The sequence below is a fragment of the Pipistrellus kuhlii genome, unplaced genomic scaffold, assembly GCF_014108245.1.
Source record: "Pipistrellus kuhlii isolate mPipKuh1 unplaced genomic scaffold, mPipKuh1.p scaffold_m20_p_77, whole genome shotgun sequence".
NCBI lineage: Eukaryota > Metazoa > Chordata > Mammalia > Chiroptera > Vespertilionidae > Pipistrellus > Pipistrellus kuhlii.
In genome coordinates, this window is record NW_023425581.1 from 1,043,181 (window position 1) to 1,065,259 (window position 22,079).

Sequence of the window (22,079 nt, forward strand, 5' to 3'; positions counted from 1 at the left end):
AGGGGCCAGGAATCAAGTCTGCAAGCTAGGTCTGTGCCCTTGACTGCAATCCAATGTGGGATCCTTCAGTCCATGGGCCAGTGCTTTAACCACTGAGCAATTGGCTAGGGCTGCTTTGTCCTTTTATTTATTTATTTATTTAAATATATTTTATTGATTTTTCACAGAGAGGAAGAGAGAGGGATAGAGAGTTAGAAACATCGATGAGAGAGAATCATCGATCAGCTGCCTCTTGCACACCCCCTACAGGGGATGTGCCAGCAACCAAATCGAACCCTTGACCGGAATTGAACCTGGAACCTTTCAGTCCGCAGGCCGATGCTCTATCCACTGAGCCAAACTGGTCCCGGCCTGCTTTGTCCTTTTAAAAGTAGAATCCATGTCCTGGCAGGTTTGGTTCATTGATTAGAGTATGGGCCCACCGACTGAAGGGTTGTGGGTACTATTCCAGTCAGGCCACCTACCTCGGGTGCAGGTTTCCCAGCCCCAGGATGGAGTGTGGGGGAGGCAGCCAATCCATGTATCTCTCTCATGTCAATGTTTCTCTCTCTCTCTTCCCCCTTCCTTCCCTCTATTCTCTCTAGAAATCAATGGAAAAAATATACTCAGGTGAGGATTAAAAACAAACAAACTAATTCTCTGACCAGGCATATTAGTTAAACTCTAAACCAAACCCCGAACAAACTAGAGGTGAAATGATTTTAGCATCACATGTGGGTGACTGGCCCTCGCTGAGACGCTACTGTGGATTAGGACAGCGCAACGCCTGTCTGGTCTGAAGTCCCTCCCGTTCCCCGCTCGCTGCCTGTCTTCTCGGGGATTACCTAATGACCCCACCGAGCTGCCCACTCTGGCAGAGAGCGCAGTGTGCCCCATGCAGTGAGTGTGGCAAGGTGTGTGACGTTCACTAAGCACCTAAGACCACTCGAAATCAGCTACCATATTTAAATCAATAAACGAGACAAGGGTTGTGGGTGGAAGATTATTTTGGGGCGGGCAGTGTGCTAATATACATATTTACACTTGTACAACTGATATCTCTTCACGTTTCTGAAACTTGAAATTTCGAGAAATGAAAGGAAATGAAAGTCCTATGAGACTTGAGGAGTAACTTGATCTCTTTTATTTATAGAGTTAGAAATTGAGATGAATAACTTCATGTCACACCCCAGACTGGAACCCAGGGCTCCAGACTCCTGGTCTGGTATCTCTTTTGCTATACTTCCTATTCGCTGGAGCAATATACATTCTTTTAAGACTGTAATCCAAGTTTACATGTTTTAGGTGAAGCTCAACATACTGAATACTCGGTTTTGAGTGCTATTTTAATGTATGAAATAGTTTGAAATGAAAACCGCTTCCATGGATAAGTTGAGGTCTACAGAGATGAAAAGTACTTAGTTATGCCTGCCGGCATGGCTCAGTGGCTGAATATCAATCTATGAACCAGGAGGTCACAGTTGGATTCCTGGTCGGGGCACATGCTTTGGTTGTGGGCTTGATCCCCAGTGTGGGGTATGCAGCTGAGCAATGATTCTCTCATTGATGTTTCTCTCTCTCTCTCCCTCTCCCTGCCTCTCTTTGAACTCAGTAAAAATAGATGAAAAAAGTAATACTTATTCATTTTATATACTTACAGTTTTCTGCTTAATTATAAATACAGATTCCTTTGTGATCAGAATAGGATTAGGTTAGGCACTGTTCTCTCTAGCTTTTCTAGTTTTCAAAAATGTAGCAGGTTTTTTTTCCAAAATGTTTTTCTCTTTATTTTTATTATGAAGAATTTCAGTGCCAGGGAGGATAAACAACAAAGTCTCTTGCTTTGCTCTACTAGCTGATCATATACTGTGATCATAAGCTTTTTAAGGCCACAAACGTGTCTTTTTTTTTTTTTCAAGGTGCTTTTCATTCTGTCCTTATTGCCTTTTATTTATTTATTTATTTATTTATTTATTTTTTAATAAACCTTTATTGTTCAAAAAAAATGTAGCAGTTTTGAAGCACAATGTTATACCTCTGCAGTGTGGTCATGGCACTTTCCAAAGTTTTCCTGTTGATCATTGAGCGTTGGCAGAAGAAAGAGGAGGCAGGCCCGTGAGAAAGCTGCTCTGAATGGAGGCTGTGGCGGCTGCACAGGTGCTGCGGGTCCCAGAGCAGGCGCACGCCTTGTCATGTCCGCAGGATGCTGTGCATGTGCCCATGTGAAAAGCAGCCTTCTTTCTGCGGTTAGGCTTGGGAAGCACAGAGAGCTGGCCAAGAGATCAGACGGTCAGGAAACTTTTATCTGGCAGGAATTATCTGGTGAGTTTTTAAGTTAATGATGACTGCCGATTTAAAATTCACTAAGTAACAGGGCAGGCTGCTGTGGCCTTCGATATTTATTAACTTTTGGTTGGTAATTTGTTGAATTATTCAGAGCCTTTTTAAAAAAAATATTTTATTGAGTTTTTACAGAGAGGAAGAGAGATAGAGAGCTAGAAACATTGATGGAAGAGAAACAACAATCAGCTCCTCCTGCACACCCGCCACTGGGGATGTGCCCTCAACCAAGGCACATGCTCTTGACCAGAATCAAACTGGGACCTTTCAGTCCCCAGGCCGACACTCTGTCCACTGAGCCAAATTGGTTTCAGCCACAGAGCTTTTTTGAAACTTTGTTTTCCTATAGGTTATAAATATTTAAGGCATTTTTTTCTTTTCAGAAGACTTTAATATCCAAAGAATAGTTCAACCTATATACCCTGTTTCCCTGAAAACAAGACAGTGTCTTATATTAATTTTTTCTCCCAAAGTTGCGCTAGGTCTTATTTTCAGGGGATGTCTTATCTTTCCATGGGCTAGGTCTTATTTTCGGAGGATGTCTTATTTTCGGGGGAACATGGTATTTTCTTTATTGTCTGTGTTAGTATTGGACATTCAGGTTGTTGGTGGAGTGCTGGTTTTCCTGGTCAGACACTTAGTCTACAAAGGACCTTGTCCGAGCTCACATTCTGAGGAGAGAGAACACTCCTGGGAGGTCCATAGTACTAATTTGAAATGCAAATTGATCCAGCATTTTGGAACGTTTTTTAAACTTGTGATAGTGTAAGTCTGGTATGTTATTGTGGAGTGCTATATGAACATTTATTGATTGCATGTTATAGCTTGGACAGTATATGTAAGATCAGAGCAATGTTAGTTTAGTTTTTAGTTGTTGTTACTGAAAGGAAATATATCTTCTTCCCAGAGATTTTAGACAAATATTACATTTTAACATGATCGCCTGGTGTTAATCCAGTTGCTTTTAATTAGGAAGAACATATGGATTCGTGTGTTTGGCCCTGGGTATAAATGAAAGTGCTTTTGTCGGGAGCTCTGCCTGGACCTTTGAAGGGGTGGTTCCGTAGCATCTGTAGGTTGTTGGTCAGCCTGTTCTTGGGCGGCCCGCTGTTTGTTCGCAATTCTGTGGGAACCAGTTCGTCAGAGGCCATGCAGAACTGGAAGGTAGTGGTGGCTTGGCCAGGATGTAGGAATAATGGTATCAGTCTGTAGGAGTCAGCAAAGGGTTATGTGAGGCCCACCACTGCATCGTCATAGACACTCCTGCCCCCTGTGTGAGCGTTGTGGACAGGGGGAGGGACTGGCCTTCTGAAAGCCCACTTCATTGGACACCATGCTCTTTCCCAGTGAGGCAGCATCGTCTCCTTCTCCAGGTGGAGAATTGAGGCCCAGATGTTAAGAAATTTACTAAAGGTAAATGACTGATACAGGATATTTTCTTTATATATATATATATTTTTAAATTTTTAAATTTTTTTAATTTTATTGATTTTATACAGAGAGGAAGAGAGAGGGATAGAGAGTTAGAAACATCAATGAGAGAGAATCATTGATCAGCTGCCTCCTGTACACTCTCTACTGGGGATGTGCCCGCAACCAAGGTACATGCTCTTGACCGGAATCAAACCTGGGACCCTTCAGTCTACAGGCCGACGCTCTATCCACTGAGCCAAACCAGTCAGGGCTGATACAGGATATTTTCAAAAATATATTTTTATTGGTTTTAGAGAGAAAGGCAGAGGGAGAGAGAGAGACAGAAACATCAGTGATGAGAGAGAATCATTGATCTGCTGCCTCCTGCACACCCCCGACTGGGGATGGAGCCTGCAGCCCAGGCCTGTGCCCTTGGCTGGAAGGGACGCTTCAGTCTGCAGGCCAACGCGCTATCCATTGAGCCAACTAGCCAGGGCTCATGTGGATTTGTTAAAAAGTTGTTGTTTGGCCATAGCCAGTCTTTGCCCAGTGGATAGAGCATCGGCCTGTGAACTGAGTGGTCCCAGGTTCCCTTCCAGCCAAGGGCACATGCCTGTGTTATGGGCTCGATCCCCAGTCAGGGGTGTGCAGGAGGCAGCCGATCAATGATTCTCTCTCATCACTGATGTTTCTGTCTCTCTCTCCCTTCCTCTCTGAAATCAATACAAATATGTTTTTAAAAAAGTTGTTTGTTGCCTTATTCCTCTCAGATTGAGTTTATTCTTATATTATTATTTATTAATTATTGTATTATTTTCTCAAACAAACTGTAAAGCTATGTTGTCCCACCCTGTATTTGTTGAATGGATACATTGAGAAAAAATCAAAATCAGCCGGTACAACTTTCTTTTAAAAATATATATATATTTTATTGATTTTTTACAGAGAGGAAGGGAGAAGAAGAGAGAGTTAGAAACATTGATGAGAGAGAAACATCAATCAGCTGCCCCCTGCGCACTCCCTACTGGGAATGTACCCTTGACTGTACATGCCCTTGACTGGAATCGAACCTGGGACCTTTCTATGGCTGCTGCCCTGCCCAGAGCCGCACAGCCAGTCCCAGGCCTCCGGGAAGGGACCGCGGGCAGCGGCCACCGAGGCCTGTGTCACTGCTGTGCGGGCAGTGCCTTTCCCTGAGCCCTGAGCTGCCTTAAGCTGCTTTTCCACAAACTTTTCAGTTTTGTTTTTAGACCGAGGGAGGGAGGGAAGGAGGGGGGGAGTGAGGGGGAGAGAGATGTGTATTAGAGAGAAACCTTTATCGGTTACTTCCCTTAGGTGCCTTGACTAGGGATGGTGCCCTCAGCCTAGGTGTGTGCCCTGACCAACCGACCGGGATGGAACCCGCTGCCTTTTCGTGAACGGGATGATGCTCTTACTGAGCCACCCGCAGGGCCTGGGAGGCCTAATTTAGTTATTGCATAAAGACAGCAAATGTCCCCGTAGTTTTTCTCTTGATCTCTATCTTTTATGCCACTTCTGATTCTGAATTTCGGCACATGTGTGAATCTGTGTTTTTTGTTTTTTTTCTCCTGTTCCATTTGGCCATTTACTTACTGTCTTTGGTTAATATCACTATTTTATTTATTTATTTTTACTTTTAAAAATATATTTTTATTGATTTCAGAGAGGAAGGGAGAGGAAGAGAGAAACATCAACTGAGGCTTGTTTCTCTTTCACATCAGTGTTTCTCTCTCTCTTCCTTCTTCTCTTTCTGAAATTAATAAAAACATTTTTAAAAAATTAAAATAAAAAATTACTAGGCAAATTCTGAGAGACCTGCGTTTATGAGAAGAAAGGTATGTCAGTGAGCTCCCTGCTTCTCGGGGTCCACAGCCTCTCCGCCTTGCCCCCTGGCGGCTGTTCAGAGGCGGTGCCCGCACACACTTACCTCCGGGGCCATCGCGCTGGGGCTCCAGACTCCTGCTCTCAGGGCGGGAGCCGCACCACAAGGAGCCTACGTATTTCATCCGCTCTTTTTAGGCGTTTGTGTGGGTGTCCCCCTCTTTCCACCTTCCCGCCTTCCTGCTTTGGTTGTGTAGTCTGTTACATGTTGTCTGAATCATTAGCCTCCCATTTGTTTTTGTTTTGTTTTTTAATATATTTTATTGATTTTTTTTTTTTACAGAGAGGAAGGGAGAGAGATAGAGAGCTAGAAACGTCGATGAGAGAGAAACATCGACCAGTGCCTCTTGCACACCCCCTACCGGGGATGTGCCCACAACCAGTGTACATGCCCTTGACCGGAATCGAACCTGGGACCTCTCAGTCCGCAGACCGATGCTCTACCACTGAGCCAAACCGGTTTTGGCTCCCATTTGGTTTTACGCTTCTAGGGGAACCAGTAAAAATGTAAATAGGCCCTGGCCGGTTTGGCTCAGTGGGTAGAGCATCGGCCTTCGGACTGAAGGGTCCCAGGTTTGATTCTGGGCAAGGGCACATACTTGGGTCACAGGCTTGATCCCTAGGAGGGAGCACGTAGGATGCAGCCAATCAGTGATTTTCTCTCATCGTTGGTGTTTCTCTCCCTCTCCCTTCCTCTCTGAAATCAATAAAAATATTTTTTATTTTTTTATTTATTTTTAAAATTTTTTTCATTCTTTATCTGCATATTTTTTAAAATATATTTTATTGATTTTATACAGAGAGGAAGGGAGAGAGATAGAGAGTTAGATGAGAGTCATCGACCAGCTGCCTCTTGCACACCCCCTACTGGGGATATGCCTGCAACCAAGGTACATACCCTTGACTGGAATGGAACCCTAGACCCCTCAGTCCCCAAGCCAACACTCTATCCACTGACCCAAACCGGCTCCGGCAATAAAAATATATTTTAAAAAAGTAAATTGATAGCCTGTGGACAGGAGTTTGGATCATTTCTTGTATTCTTATCCATGTTTCACAATTCTGCAATAGCACAGATTTTATAACTTTTTTAACATAGAAAAGGAGCTTGTCCTTAAGGTCCTCCACATAATAGCCCCTCTTTCCCACTTGTTTCAGGTGGTGCGGCTGTGTCAGAGCCCGAAGCTGGCGCTCAAGAACAGCCCGCCCTACATCCTAGACCTGCTGCCGGACACCTACCAGCACCTGCGCACTGTCCTGGCAAGATACGAGGGGAAGATGGAGACGCTCGGAGAAAATGAGTACTTTAGGGTGTTCATGGAGAATTTGATGAAGAAAACCAAGCAGACCATAAGCCTCTTCAAGGAGGGTAAAGAAAGAATGTACGAGGAGAATTCTCAGCCGAGGTAATGGAGGTCCTACACAAATGTTGTGCAGGTCTGTGGCCGCTTGTGTGGGTGGCATGTAGAAGTGGTTCGGTTGGTTTTAATTTTCTGTCAACAAGAATGCAGAGCTGACACTGGATTTGAAGGCGGTTTAGAGAAAAGGTTGCCCCGAGGACGCTGGACTGCCCCTCACTTCCCGTGGAAAGCCATCCCTTACAGTCAGGACGGGGAGTGTGAGCACAGGTCCTCCAGAGACCCTGCAGGTCATGAAGTTATGTGGGTAGGTGAGAGTTTGAAAGAAAGAGGCTGAGTGTTAAGCTGAGGTATAATCAGGCCAGATTTTGCCGGAGCTGTAGCATATTAGATAAATTGTAAGTATGGGATAATAGGAAGACAAATTGAGGCAATAGTTTAGATAACTTTTTTTTTTTAAATATATTTTTATTGATTTTGTACAGAGAGGAAGGGAGAAAGATAGAGAGCTAGAAACATCGATGAGAGAGAGTCATCCATCAGCTGCCTCTCGCACACACACCCCCAACCGGGGATATGCCCGCAACCAAGGTACATGCCCTTGACCGGAATCGAACCCGGGACCTCAGTCCCCAAGCCGACGCTCTATCCATTGAGCCAAACTGGTTTCGGCAAGTTTAGATAACTTTTAAATGAAATGTAGTGAAATGACATTTCTTTTATAGGTAAAGTGACTTTTCAAATAGAATAGATATTGGCAAATGTAAGTCAATTCAATAAATATTTGAGGGATCACTATATATTTTTTTATTCTTACTAAGTATCAAAAACTATTGGCTATCCTGTTATTGGTTGTTGGAAGCTACATACTAGGAGAGAAGTAGGTTGATTATATACACTGAGGGGCCAGATTATTATTATCTTTGAATGCATGATAATCTGGCTACTGTGTGTGTGTGTGTGTGTGTATGTGTGTATTTGTATCTACACTAATAAAAAGAGAAACATGCAAATTAACCATCACTCTGCTATACCTACAAGCCATTCCCACCAGCTAATCAGGAGCAAGTATGCAAATTAACCCAAAAGGAAGGAAGGAAGGAGGGAGGGAGGGAGGGGAGGGAGGGAGAGGAAGGAAGGAAGGGGGAGGGAGAGAGGGGAGAAAGGAAGGAAGGAAGGAAGGAACGAACGAAGGAACGAAGGAAGGAAAGGGGGTTGGGACCTTGGGTTGCCTGGGGGTGATCAGGCCAGATGGGATGGCAGGGGCTGTTGGAGGTAAGCATATCAGCAGGGGGAGCCAGTTGGGGGTGAGCAGGCCATCAGTGGGGGTCAGTTGTGGGTGATCAGGACAGTGGCGATGGGGTGACTAGGCTGGCAGGGGAGCAGTTAGATATCAATCAGGCTGTCAGGGGAGTGGTTAAGGGGTGATCAGGCTGGCAGGCAGAAGCAGTTAGGGGCAATCAGGCAGGCAGGCAGGCGAGCAGTTGGGAGCCAGCAGCTCTGGATTGTGAGAGGGATGTCCGACTGCCCATTTTGGCCCAATCCCAGTAGGATCCTCCCTCCGCCCCCTCCCCCCCTCCCCCCAGCCTCTCGAGGGGTGCCAGATTGGAGAGGGTGCAGGCTGGGCTGAATATATATATATTAGGGGCCCGGTGCATGAATTCATACATGGGTGGGGTCCAGCCAGCCTGGCCAGGAGGAGGGGACATGGACGGTTAGCTGTCCTTCCTGCTGGTCCAACTCCTGGTCGAGGGGACAATTTGTATATTATCCTTTTATTATATAGGATATACACTGAGGGCCAGATTATTGTGTTCAGAGATCATAATAATCTGGCCACTCAGTGTATGTGGAGATAGTTGTATTTGGTCTTATTCAATTGAAAGTAAAGATTAACTCATCTAAAACAAGTAAAAAGTATAAGTTCCACTAGTTGTTTTTAGGGAATAAACTACTCTTGAGGAGTGACCTGAAGTAGGGGCGGTCCTTTCTGAGGGCATTAAGCAGGAGCTCACTGCCTGATGTCCGTGCCCAGAGGCTGCTGTTTAAGGTTCTGTTTCTCACCATTTGATGCACATCGCTCTTCCGTGATCTTTGCTGCCGCACACCGCTCAGGGTCGGTCCGGACACTAGTCCTTTTCTTTTTCTTTGGAAAGATACCGGGTGACTAAATTCAATGTGTAGGAACATTTGTAACTTCTAGTTTATATGAAAATGAACTTTATTCCTTTTAATTATTTTAATTTCATGACTTATGTTAAAACCTTGACTGTATGGACCTTAGCTAACTAGTTTTGTATTGTTGAGTTTAAAGAAATTATTAAAAATATAATTTTACTTTATTAGGTACCAGAACTTTAAAAATTTAATTGCCATCTACACTGAACTAGGTTCTGTTTAAATTCTAGGTGAAAAGAAGAGTTACACATTTAATTATGATGCAGCATGATACATGCTTTAGCGGAGATGTGTACAAAATGCTGTGAAAATACAGTTTTGCTTCGTGGCGTTAGGGAGTGTGATGCCGAGAAGGTGTTATCGGAGCCAGCTTTTGTGGGGAGGACTTCTCTGGGCCGAAGAGTGCAGAAGCGGCCTCTAATGCAGGGCGTGGAGACGTGTTTCCGGACATGCGCAGTCTTTCTGTCTGGAAATGCAGGTTGGAATGGATTGTAAAGAGCTGCTCTTTGACCTCTACACCTTCTCCTCTACATAGCAGGCTGCCATAGGAGAGTTTTTCTAAAAGGGCATTTTTTCTCTTTAAGATTTTCAAAAATAGATTTTTAGAGAGAGAGGGAGGAAGAGAAATTATACCAAAATCTCAAAAAGTTATTTCTAGGTATTATAATTAGAGGTAATTTTAATTTTCTTTCTGTTTATATTTTCAACATTTTATACAATGAATCAATCAAATTATTTTTAAAAGAAGGAAAAAAAATGGGATACTTTTTAGGTACCACGTGGATTCACAAGAGAAATCCTGAAAAACGTTGTTTATTACATGCTTGGTTAGGCGCAGTGAGCTGGGCCAGCTCAGTCACACGCAGTGCTAAGCCCCGTGTCCGGAGGCTGGAGATGGGTCCCGTGGCCACAGAGGAGGTGACGGAGCCCCAGCCCGCTCCGGCCTTCGGGGCACAGCTGCTGCTTCCCTGGAGCGCACAGTCGCGCCCTCGGCGTCTTAGGAGGCAGCAGCACTAGCGTCGGCTGTGTGCTCGCTAGCGCCTAAATACTTTGTTTCTTAAAGCTATAGATCTGGTTGTCCAGAGCTTTGATTATTAATGTAATTTTTTTCCTCAAACTTTTTTAATTTTAAGATCCTTTACATTCTAAAAATCACTGAGGACATTAAAGAGCTTTGTATATTTGGGTTATACTGGTATATCTCAATATTAACCATATTCAGTATTAAAACCAAGAAATTAAAAATATTTAAATAGATAAAATAACATTTAAACAACATTTTAGAATAGCAGTGATAAGCCCATTACATTTTAACATGGAAACATTTTTATGGGAAGTTTTTTTGGAAATATTTATTAAAAGAGTTTTGCATTTTTGCAAATCTTTTAGATCACCTCAAAGAATATTTTGTACTTTATTACATTAAAATCCATGGTCTTGCCCTTGGAATTAGTCTTTTATTCATGTATGATTTTGTAATATCAGACATTAGTCTCTTGGAAAATATTACTAGGTTATGTAGGTTTTTTAAGTGTTGACTCATCATTGTACAATCACATTAATTAATTAAATCTCATTAGAAAAGTTTTATTGGGAAGCTGTTAAGCTCATAGTGGATGGAAATTTTCCAAAATTCTCGAGTGTATCACTGGCAACACAAACTATCCGTTGTTTTCCTTAAAGTGACAGGTCACTTCATTCATTGTGGAGAAACTGTGTGCCGAATACCCTTCTGAGCCGCCGTACTGTGTTAGTTATCCCTTAAGTAAATGGTGTTCCACTCGCGCCACAGGCTGCAAGCTTCCTCCCGACCTCAGGAGCAAGATGAAGATGTCTGCTCTCACCGCTGCTATTCAGCATCGCTTCTGTTCCCACAGATGAGGTTCTGGCCAGAGCAAGTAAACAGGATAAAGAAAGAAATGTGTCCATAAAGGAAAGGAAGAAGTAAAATTATCTGTCTATTTGCACATAAAATGATCTTGTTTATAAAAAATCCTAAGGAATCCACTAAAAAAAACCCGACTAGAACTAGTAAATAAGTTCTGCAAAGTACAGGATACAAGGTCAATATATAAAATCAATTGTATTCTATACATCAGTAATAAACTGTCCAAAAATGAAATTAAGAAAGCAATCCCATTTACAATATCATCAGAAAGAATATACTAGTTAGGAATAAATTCAACACTTCTTCACTAAAAACTACAAAATGCTGCTGAAAGAAGTGGAAGTCCTAAATAATTGGAAAGACATCCCATGGTTATAAAGTGAGAGACTCAGTATTAGGGTGGCAATATGCACCACTGTGTTCATAGCAGCGCAATTTACAACAGCTAAGAACTTGAGACAGCCCGTGTGTCCATAGCAGATGAGTGGATAAGAAGAAGTGGTATATTTACACAATGAAGTACTATGCAGATGTGAAAAAGAAGGATCTCTTACCTCTGAGACAGCATGGAGCGACGTGGACAGCATTATGTTAAGTGAAATAAGCCAGTCAGAGAAAGACAAGTATCACTGATCTCACTCATATGTGGAATCCAATGAACAAAATAAATGATGAACAACATAGATCCAGAGACATGGGAGCATGGAGCAGAGTGTGGAGTCTCGGAGGGAAGAGGGGAGAAGGGCTGGGAGAGACTAGCCAAAGAACTTGTATGCCTATATTCATGACCCCTGGGCACACAGTAGTGTGGTAAGTCCTTGGGGGGGCAGGTGCAGGGTGGAGGGGGTCAGTGGGGAAACGGGGACATCTGCAATATTTTCAACAGTAAAGATAATTTTTAAAAATGGCAGTACTCCAAATTGATCTACGGCCCGCCAAAATTCCTATCAGAATCCCAGTTGCCCTTTTTGCAGAAATGGACATGCTGATCCTAAATTCGTAAAGAATCTCAAGGAACCTTGAATAGCCAAAACAATCTTAAAAAGAACAGAGTTGGAGGACTCACATTTCTTCATTTCAGAGTTTTACTACAAAGCCATAGCAATCAGGATCGTGTGGTGCTGGCATAAGGACAGAAATATAGAGAGCCCAGAAATAAACCCTCACACGTGGGGTCAATTAATTTTCAACAAGAATTCCAAGTCCACTTGAAGGAAAAAACAGTCTTTTCAACATATGGTGCTGGGAAAAATGGATATCTACATGCAAAAGAATGAAGTTGGACACTACGCACAGCATATATAAAAATTACCTCAAAATCAAAGATCTAAATTTAAGAGCTAAAATATAAAAGGCTTAGAAGAAAACTGGTGAAATATCTCCATGATCTCAGATTGATCAATGATTTTTTTTTTTTTTTTTTTATGATGATACCAAATCACAGACAAAGGAAAAAAATCAGATAATTGGACTTCATCAAAATGTAAAACTTTATGCTTTGGGGGTTAGAGGGAGGTAGAAGAAGGAAAAGTGGGGATAAATGGCGATGGAAAGAGACTTGGGTGGTAAACATACAATATACAGATGATGTATTTCACAATTGTATACCTGAAACCTGCATAATTTTATTAACATCACCCCAATACTATTTTATTTATTTTTTATTTTTATTTTTAAATATATATTTTTATTTATTTTCAACAGAGAGGAAGAGAGAGAGATAGAGAGTTAGAAACATCGATGAGAGAGAAACATCCATCAGCTGCCTCTTGCACACCCCCTACTGGGGATGTGCCTGCAACCAATGTACATGCCCTTGACCAGAATCGAATCTGGGACCTTTCAGTCCCCAGGCCGACGCTCTATCCACTGAGCCAAACTGGTTTCGGCAATAAATTCAATTAAAAAAAATTTTTTATTCATCAAAGGACATTAAGGAGAGTGAAAACAAAACCCAAAAATTGGGCAGCAATGTTTGTAAATCACATATGTGATTAATATCCAGAACTGCATTCAACAACAAAGGAAAAGTCTAATGGAAAAATGAGCAAAATGTATGAATAGATATTTTTTCAAAGAAGTTACGCAATTAGCCAATAAGCTCATGAAAAGAGGCTGAGTAGCATTAGTCTTTAGAGAAATGCACATCAAAGCCATAAGATAGCACTTCACACCCATTCGGGTGGTGTTGCCCGAAAGGGAAACTGGGAAGTGTTGGCGGAGCTCTGGAGACTGGGCCGCGGGCACCGCTGGCCGCGCTGTGAAGTAGTGCGGTCACTGTCCAGCGATGGGCGGCTCCTCACAACGTTGAAAATAGCACTACCATCTGCTCTGTCTGTTCTAGATGTTTACCCAAGTACTGGAAAGCAGAGGCTTGAACGGGTATTTGCACACACGTGTTCCAGCAGCATTACTTACAATAGCCACAAGGTGGACCCACTCGGGTGTCCCTCAGTAGAGGAATGTGGTCTGTCCATACAAGGCAATCTTTCTCAGCTGTAATGAGGAAAGAAATTCTGATACATGCTGCCACAGGGATGAACCTAAAACGTTATGCTAAGTGAAATAAGCCAGAAACAAAAGGACAAGCTATTGTATTATTTTGCTTTGTCAGGTATTTAGAATAGGCTAATTCAGAGAGACAGAAAGCACAGAAAGGGCAGGATTAGCTGGGCACAGAGCGAGTGCGAAGTTACTGCTAATTCTGTTTGGGATGATGAAAAATTCTGGAAATGGTTAATGGTGATAGTTATACAACATTGTGAATATACTTAATGCTACTGAATTGTATACTTAAACTGATTAAATTATTTTAAAAAGTTTTATGAAAAAAAGAAGCTACTTCCACTAACGGTTTAAACATTGCAAAAGCGCTCTTTCTGAAGACATTGCAACAGAAGTGGTCTCTGTGAACTTCTCATTTTGTCATGCAGACATTAAAAATGTCCTGAGCATCAAGATTTAACAAAATTAGTCACTTTCCTGCTTCATCAAGGATATTGCATGCAGCTAACAATTTGATTTGATGCAAGACCCTTGAAGAATGCAGTGACCATGTATGTAGTCCAGTGCTACTGTCTTGATTCATGTTGGGGCACCAGCAGTCTCACCACCATAGTTTATGCAATCAGTGTAAATGTCAACACGGTGGAAAAGGCCGATCACATGCTGTCTTAGTGTTGTTATGGAAACAGTTTTCACACACACACCCGCTCCACAAGAGCCGGGAGGACCCCGGGACTGTGCAGCACACCGAGAACTCTGTAGTCATTATGGAACTTAGTGCTACCGCCGTGCTGGGGAGTTGAAGACACCTTCCGGCCTGCGTGCCCTCCTGGCTGGGGAAGAGACGGCTGACACAAAGTAGAACACGGAGCCTGTGCAGAATATGGACAAGTTGTAGAGTTGATCCTGAATGAAGACGGGCAGACCTGTTCCCCTCCCCACACCAAGGAGAGAGCCTTTCAAGTGCACCTGAGTGGGCAGCAGGCAGTAGCCAGTCCCTGAAAGGAAGCGGCCAGGCACCCGGGACCTTGGGCAGCTATTGAATGTCACCAGTCGTTTCCCATTTGCCCAGGAGGCTGAGTCATTTCTGCCTCGCAGCACTGCTCACCTGCTGTTAGCGGAGTACCTGCCGCGCGGCGGCTGTGGAGTGACCGCGGTGTTTGTGACGCTGTCCCGGGCCAGCAGGAGGGTGTAACGGGAGGCAGAAGGGAAATACCCAGCGGCCCTCTGGAGCGGCGGTCCGGAGCACACTGAGTGCTTTCGCTACAGCAGAGCGATGCGGAGTTTTTGGTGTTTTGTGAGGCCATCGAAGATTGCGTGTAGAGGGATAAGGAGACGAGTCTCTCAGAGCTCCGGCGGTGGAAGTCGGAGGGCGTGTGGGGAACGAGCTCCGTGTCCGGGAGGTGGGTGGGTGGGCCTCCAGGGAGCTGGGAGCTCAGCCGGGGCCACAGTGCCGATGCGCTTCCTGTGTGTCTCGTGAAGAAGGGCGTGGTGTTTTGAGATATATTGGCTTAGAGCTCCTTCTGCAGGTGATGGTTTTCGTTTTGCCCTTTTTAAGAAGCAGTTTAGGAGATGAGCGTTAACAGCGCTTCGCTGGCTTCCTGTGCAGCTGAGAGACGCCGCTGTGCTATTTTAAAGCTGGTCACTGACAGGATGCTGCCGCTGAGCTATAAACCGTCCCAGTGCGCTCGCTCACTGTTTGTCTGCCAGGTTAACGATGAACAGGAAAAGCAGCACATTTACCCTGAAGTGGTCAGTACGTGAAATACCCACGAGAACTGATCACCTTTCAGCAGCATAATCATCATCTATGTGAATTTTTCAGCTCATACCATGTTGATTAGCAGAGAATGAGTTATAGTGTGATCTCATTTGGGGAATATTACAGTTTGTTACCCATTATATTAAAAAATGTTAATAATTTTGAAGTTTTCCCACTGGGAATTACAGGATCATTCGGTCCACAAATATTAAAATAGATTTTGTCGTCCCCCTAATGTTTTATTATGAAATTTTTCAGTCATGCAGAAAAGTTGGAAGATTTTACAGCAGTCCTATGCCTGTCCCTCAGATCCCACAGTTAGCTACACCGCTGTTTATTTTTTTAAAAATATATTTTTATTGATTTTTTTACAGTTAGGAAGAGAGAGGGATAAAGAGTTAGAAACATCAATGAGAGAGAATCATTGATCAGCTGCCTCTTGCACACCTCCCACTGGGGGTGTGCATGCAACCAACGTATGCGCCCTTGACCGGAATCGAACCCTGGACCTTTCAGTCCGCAGGCAGACACTCTATCCATTGAGCCAAATCAGTTTCGGCTACACCACTATTTTTAAAAGGAAAGCTCTGTTTCTCTTTTTAAAAATTAAAGAAACTTCTTTCTGAATCTTGGAACCATTTTCACATGGGACTATATTTTGAAATGGCTGAGATTTTTATATATTTCTGTGTTATTTCTTCAGAAATTATAAAATTCGTGGAGTGAAATAATTACCATTCTGGGATCTAGTCAGTCCCTCGTAACAAGAGTAGATTAACAAATTTTAGTTTGGCATCTTAATTTTTCAGACCCCATACACGGGTTATACAATGAACTGTTCACTTAAATTCCACCAGATTTCAATTTTTTGCAGGCAGGAATTAAATATGCTTTTAAAAATTATTTATTGATAAAATTTTTAATTCTCAGACATATAAAGATGAGCATAGATGTCTTTCTCTCAGGTCTTCCTTCTTCAACCCTCTTATGACATTAAACTAGCAGTTAAGGTTTCTTTCCCAATTTCAAATCCATGGTAAGCATACATAAGAGTACATTTGTATGTGTTTATACATGGGCAGAGATCTTCACGATAAAGATCCCAGTTGGCGTTATCACGTTGTGCAGAGCGGCCAGGGAGGCTAACTGCCCAAGCAGACAGGGAGTTAGTGAGGCCAGGAGATGCATTTTAGGTCTCTAGTCCTTGTGACTGCTATCCCATGTATGCATTTCCAGGCACTCCTTTGTAGAAGGAGTTTCAAAAGCATGCTTGTCAATGATAGAATCTATCACTGACTATCAAAATGGAGTTCAAAAAATAGTAAACCTACGCTAACCGGTTTGGATCAGTGGATAGAGCATCGGCCTGCGGACTGAAGGGTCCCGGGTTCGATTCCGGTCAAGGGCATGTACCTTGGTTGCGGGCACATCCCCAGTAGGCGGTGTGCAGGAGGCAGCTGATTGATGTTGCTCTCTCATCAATGTTTCTGACTATCTATCTCTCTCCCTTCCTCTCTGTAAAAAATCAATAAAATACATTTAAAAAAAAATAGTAACCCTAAGTGAGAATATGTTTATGAATACTTTAGGCTAATTGTTTTGTAGGTCATTGTTTTTTTCTTGAAGAACTCAGTCTCTTAAGATTCACTTCTTAACAGTCTCTTATTCTTGAAACCGTGACTGTGCTTCTAAGGAATTCTCATTAAGACAAAAACGAGTGGTGCTGCTCTCAGTACTTGTCTTAAACCGCATGCTAGCGCCAGCTGTGTTGTCTTCCAGACAGAAAGTATAGTGTCCGTCTGTCCCCAGTGACAGCGCTTACCGTGTCAGTAAATACCTTCCGGTGTTTGGGGTAATTTCTCTCCCTCCGATGTCCTCTCCCCGTCCCGCTGCCCTGCAAGACGCTCTGGCCAAGGCTGCAGTGTGTCCCTGCTCTGTGCGAGGTCAGGCGTGGGCCAGCATCCTCCTCTGCAGTTTCTGTTTATCGCTTTTATTTTGTTTGTGTGTTTGTTGATCTCACTAGAGGGTATTTTTTCCATTGCTTTTCAAAGAGAGTGGAAAGGAGGCGGGAATAGAGAAAGGTAGACAGAAACGTCAGTGTGAGAAAGACACATTAACTGTTGCCTCCTGCTGGTGCCCCGACCAGGGGGTGAGCAGCAGACATGCAACCCAGGGTTTGCACTTGACTGGGAATCGAACCCATGACCCTTCAGTGTGCAGGCTGGCACTCTAACCACTGAGCAATGGCCAGGGCAATCACTTATTCTTATAAAGGCTTCCAACACCCTTTTTTTTTTTTAAAAAAACACTCTTGATTGATGTATAGAAATAGTGGTTGTGCTTCCTATCAGGTGGTATTTATTTTTCTACCTTTGAGGCTAAAACAGGAGCTATAATTTTTTTTTAAATATATTTTTTATTGATTTTATACAGAGAGGAAGGGAGAGAGATAGAGAGTTAGAAACATCGATGAGAGAGAGTCATCGATCAGCTGCCTCTTGCACACCCCCTACTGGGGATATGCCTGCAACCAAGGTACATGCCCTTGACCGGAATCGAACCCGGGACCCTTCAATCCCCAAGCCGACGCTCTATCCATTGAGCCAAACCAGTCCAGGCAGGAGCTATAATTTTTAATATATCTGTGTATTAGTAACATACAAATGTTAGTCGCTTAGTAGCTGAAAGATAAAAGAACATGTATGCTGTTCCTTTAGTCCTGAGGTCATTAATTTGGGGGTAGGCCCGTTCACAGGGAGGTGAAAAGAGCGACACCAGTCTTGATTTTGGGGGCGGGGGGGGGGGAGACAGTGGCCTGATCGGAGCGGTTAGAGCTCGAATGGCCCGCAAACACTGGGCTGAGGAACGGATGCTGGTGCTGTGGCTGCGGCTGGAGCGGAAAGGAGTCTCCTCAGAGCGCCAGGGCGTCGCGCAGCCAGGGCATCGCACAGCCAGGGCGTCGCGCAGCCAGGGCGTCGCGCAGCCAGGGCGTCGCGCAGCCAGGGCGTCGCGCAGCCAGGGCGTCGCGCAGCCAGGGCGTCGCGCAGCCAGGGCGTCGCGCAGCCAGGGCGTCGCACAGCGGCTGGGTCTGGGGCGCTGCCGGGAGCGGTGGGACCGGGGCGCTGTGGGGGCTGGCCACGCTGGGAGGCCCGGGCGTCCTTGCTGTGATGTGTGTGTTAGCAGCCGCTGCTTGGGCTCCGCCTGCCCGGCCTGGGGGTCAGGAGGCATGGGTCCCCCGCTCCCTGGAGAAGCCCCTCGGGGTGGGGCTGTGAGCCCCATCGGCGGTGCCTTCCTGCACCGAACCCCAGCCAGTCTGCTCCCGTGCGGCTGCGGGATGGGTGCTCCGCCGCCAGCATTGCTGTCTGTCCCGTTCGCCACCCAGTGCTGGCACCCGGTAGGCAGGGCGGGGGGCTGGTGGATGAGGGAGCCTCGTGCCAGAGGCCCAGGTTGGGGAGGAAGCGCCCCGAAGTGGCTGCTCCGCGCACACAGGAACCCTGGAAGGCAGGCTCTGAGTGGGAGACCAGGGACACGCTGGCACATTTTAAGGCAGCGGCTTCCAGCTGGCCTCCTAAGAAGTGCTGTTTAGCCTGACCAGTGAGTGTTGACCCATGAACCAGGAGGTCATGGTTCATACTCCTAAGTTAGCTGATTCAGAATCCCTCTGTGATATAGTCTTGATCTTTCCTCTTTTATTTTTTGTTTTTGAGACAGTAAAAGTCCTAATCTGCAATAGATAAAGGCTCTCAAAGTGCAAACAGTAATGAGGAAAACAGTGACGGAGGTTAGGCATTCACTCTCTAGGATCTGAATTATTTCAGACCGTTTTCAAAGCATGGTAATATTTGCCGGTTTGTGAAGGTGCTTCCAGAAAAGAAAGAGGAAGCTAGGAGAGCTGATGGCTGCGAGCACATGGGCACGAGAAGCCGAAGCTGTGCGCCGGTGGGGCGGGCGCAGCGGCAGCGGCACAGAAGTCGGCTGGGGGCGGCCGAGGCTGGCTCAGGGGCACAAACACAGGAGGGTCTGTATCAAAGGTCTTTTAGGCAATCAAATTTGATCCTGAATTTATTTGAAATTTTATAGTCCACTTACATGGCAAGAATCGACTTTTAAATACATAACTACGAATTATTGAGGCAAGGAAAAGCAAGCCAGGGTAGTCAGTAGCTACTGGAGTATGACGGTATCGAAAGCATCTATATCTTGCTTTACCATTAAAGATAAAGACTACTGCTTAAAGGACGTACCCAAAGTGGAGATATTAGCTGATGTGTTAAATTGATAGCGTGACATATTTACAATCTCAGCCATTAAACAGAGGTTACTAGCATGAAGTTAATGGAAGAGTTGTTTTTGTAAAACCTTTAGGGTCTGGTTCAGTGAAAATATTGGTTAGGTCTGGACATTTAAATAGTCCTTTTTATTGATAACTTTATGAGACTTACGATAATTTTCTTGCCCAGAATAGCTTATGCAAAGCAGGAATTAATATATTTTGCTTTTCTAACATTTCCTTTCTCTTAGTCTAGTAGTGTAATGTTCTTTTTTTCTTTAATTATATTTATTGGGGTGCCATTGGTTCGCATGAACATACAGGTTTCAGGTGTGCACTTCTATGTGACAGGAGCTGTGTTTTTTTGTGTGTGTGTTTTTAAAAAATATATATTTTATTGATTTTACACAGAGAGGAATTGAGAGGGATAGAGAGCCAGAAACGTCGATGAGAGAGAAATATTGACCAGCTGCCTCTTGCACACCCCTCACTGGGGATGTCCCCGCAACCAGGAATCGAACCCGGGACCTTCCAGTCCACAGGCCGACGCTCTATCCACTGAGCCACACCGGCCTCGGCAGGGTCTGTGTACTGCACCTGAGCCCACCTCCCAGAGTCAGACTCTAAAATGACCCGTCATTTTTCCTCATTTACTGCCCAGCGTCTATTCGAGTGGAGGGAACAGTGGGCGTAGTAGATTCACGACTCCAGGAATGCGGTTATATTTGGTCTTTCGAATGGCGGGTAGGGCAAACAGCTCCTGAAGGCCTCCTTCGAAAGGTGCTCTCCGGGGCGCCGCTGGTGGCTGTGGGAGCATGCTCCCCACCGGCCAGTTCCGCTGCGGCCGGGGCGGGGCCGAGAGCTGGGAGCCAGCACGGATTCTGCCTGTTCCGAACTAGATGCTGTGTTCTTACCACGAAGGAAGCTAGAGAATAGGAACCACTAAGAAAACCATGAGGCGGAGAAACACGCTCACCTTCCGTGGGCGCTAATCGGAGAACTCCGCGCGTGCAGGGACCCGCCGCCGGTCCGGGCCAGTGTCCCGGCGGCGGCAGCGCCTCTCCTCTTCCTTCCGGCGGCGGCGAAGGGCTCAGGCGCACCGAGCGCGGCGCGGCGAGGCCGGGCTGACCACTGTCTCTGCCTCCAGGCGGAGCCTGACCAAGCTGTCGCTCATCTTCAGCCACATGCTGGCCGAGCTGAAGGGCATCTTTCCCAGCGGCCTGTTCCAGGGCGACGCGTTCCGCATCACCAAGGCCGACGCCGCCGAGTTCTGGAGGGGAGCCTTCGGGGAAAGGTGAGTCTCACGTCCTAGTGTGAACTGTGAGGGACTGAGGCTGGTACTGTGAGTTTTCGTTTAGTTTATGAATGAAATACTTAAAACATGAGAAACAGTAAAATAATGACTGTTTGTAAATACTATCCTGCTTTGATAAATATTAACGTCCTGCCCCTCCTTTTTTAAAAAAAATACATATTTTGTTGATTTCAGAAGAAGAGAGAGGAAGAGAGAGAGAGAAGCATCAATGATGAGAGATAATCAATGATCGGCTGCCTCCTGCACACCCCACACTGGGAGGTCAAGCCTGCAACCCAGGCCTGTGCCCTGACCAGGAATCGAACCTTGACCTCCTGGTTCACAGGTCGATGCTCAACCCCTGAAACACACTGCACACCACCACCACCACCCGCATCTTTTTTTTCTTTTCTTAAAGAAATAAGCCTCAGTTGAACCTATACTCTTTGATGGAATACTCCTCTTTTCCTCTCCCTATCCATTACGCTTTTAATTGACATTCACATTTCAAATGATTTGCTGTTGCCAACAGTGCAGCTCGAATAAAATTGTATTTGTCTTCAGTTGTGAGAGCTTGTCTGTATTTTCAGACCTAGGGGTGGACTTGCCAGCTGGGGGTTCACATCTTCTGCTTGGCCAAATATTGCCCAGTTGCTTTCCAAAGCGGCTGCTCCAGTTCCTTTCCCGAAGGCAGTGTGTGAATTCCAGTCGCTCCGCAGTCTAACGCCAGGCGAAGGAATCGGTACCATAGTTTGCTGAATATCCATGGCAGATTGAGCGTCTTTTCACATTTCCGACTGTCCGGATTCTTTTTTTTTTTTTTTTTTTTTAATATTTATTTTTATTGATTTTTTATGGAGAAGAAGAGAGAAGGTTAGAAAGTTAGAAACATCGATGAGAGAGAAACATCGACCAGCTGCCTCTTGCACACCCCCCAACAGGGGATGTGCCCGCAACCAAGGTACATGCCCTTGACTGGAATCAAACCCGGGACCCTTCAGTCCGCAGGCCGACGCTCTATCCACTGAGCCAAACCGGTTTTGGCCTGTCTGGATTCTTACTCTGACTTGCCTGTTGCTCTTCCTGCTGTCTCCACTTCCTTATGGCGTTGTCTTTTTCTTGTGGTAAGGTACTAATTCTTTACTATGTTACAAATATATTCTCCTAGTCTACGGCTTATCTTTCTACTT

At 44.8% G+C, this 22,079-nt stretch overlaps 1 protein-coding gene across 5 annotated transcripts in view; it reads left to right on the plus strand.

Moving 5' to 3' along the window:
* Positions 1-22,079, plus strand: part of CBL (Cbl proto-oncogene) — a 92,296-nt gene that overhangs the window by 20,516 nt on the left and 49,701 nt on the right. For all 5 annotated transcript variants that reach the window (XM_045576219.1, XM_036423109.2, XM_045576220.1 and 2 more), the window contains exons 2-3: positions 6,793-7,040; positions 20,743-20,889. In XM_045576219.1, coding sequence (XP_045432175.1) covers positions 6,793-7,040; positions 20,743-20,889 — 395 coding nt within the window. The remainder of the gene's footprint in view (positions 1-6,792; positions 7,041-20,742; positions 20,890-22,079) is intronic.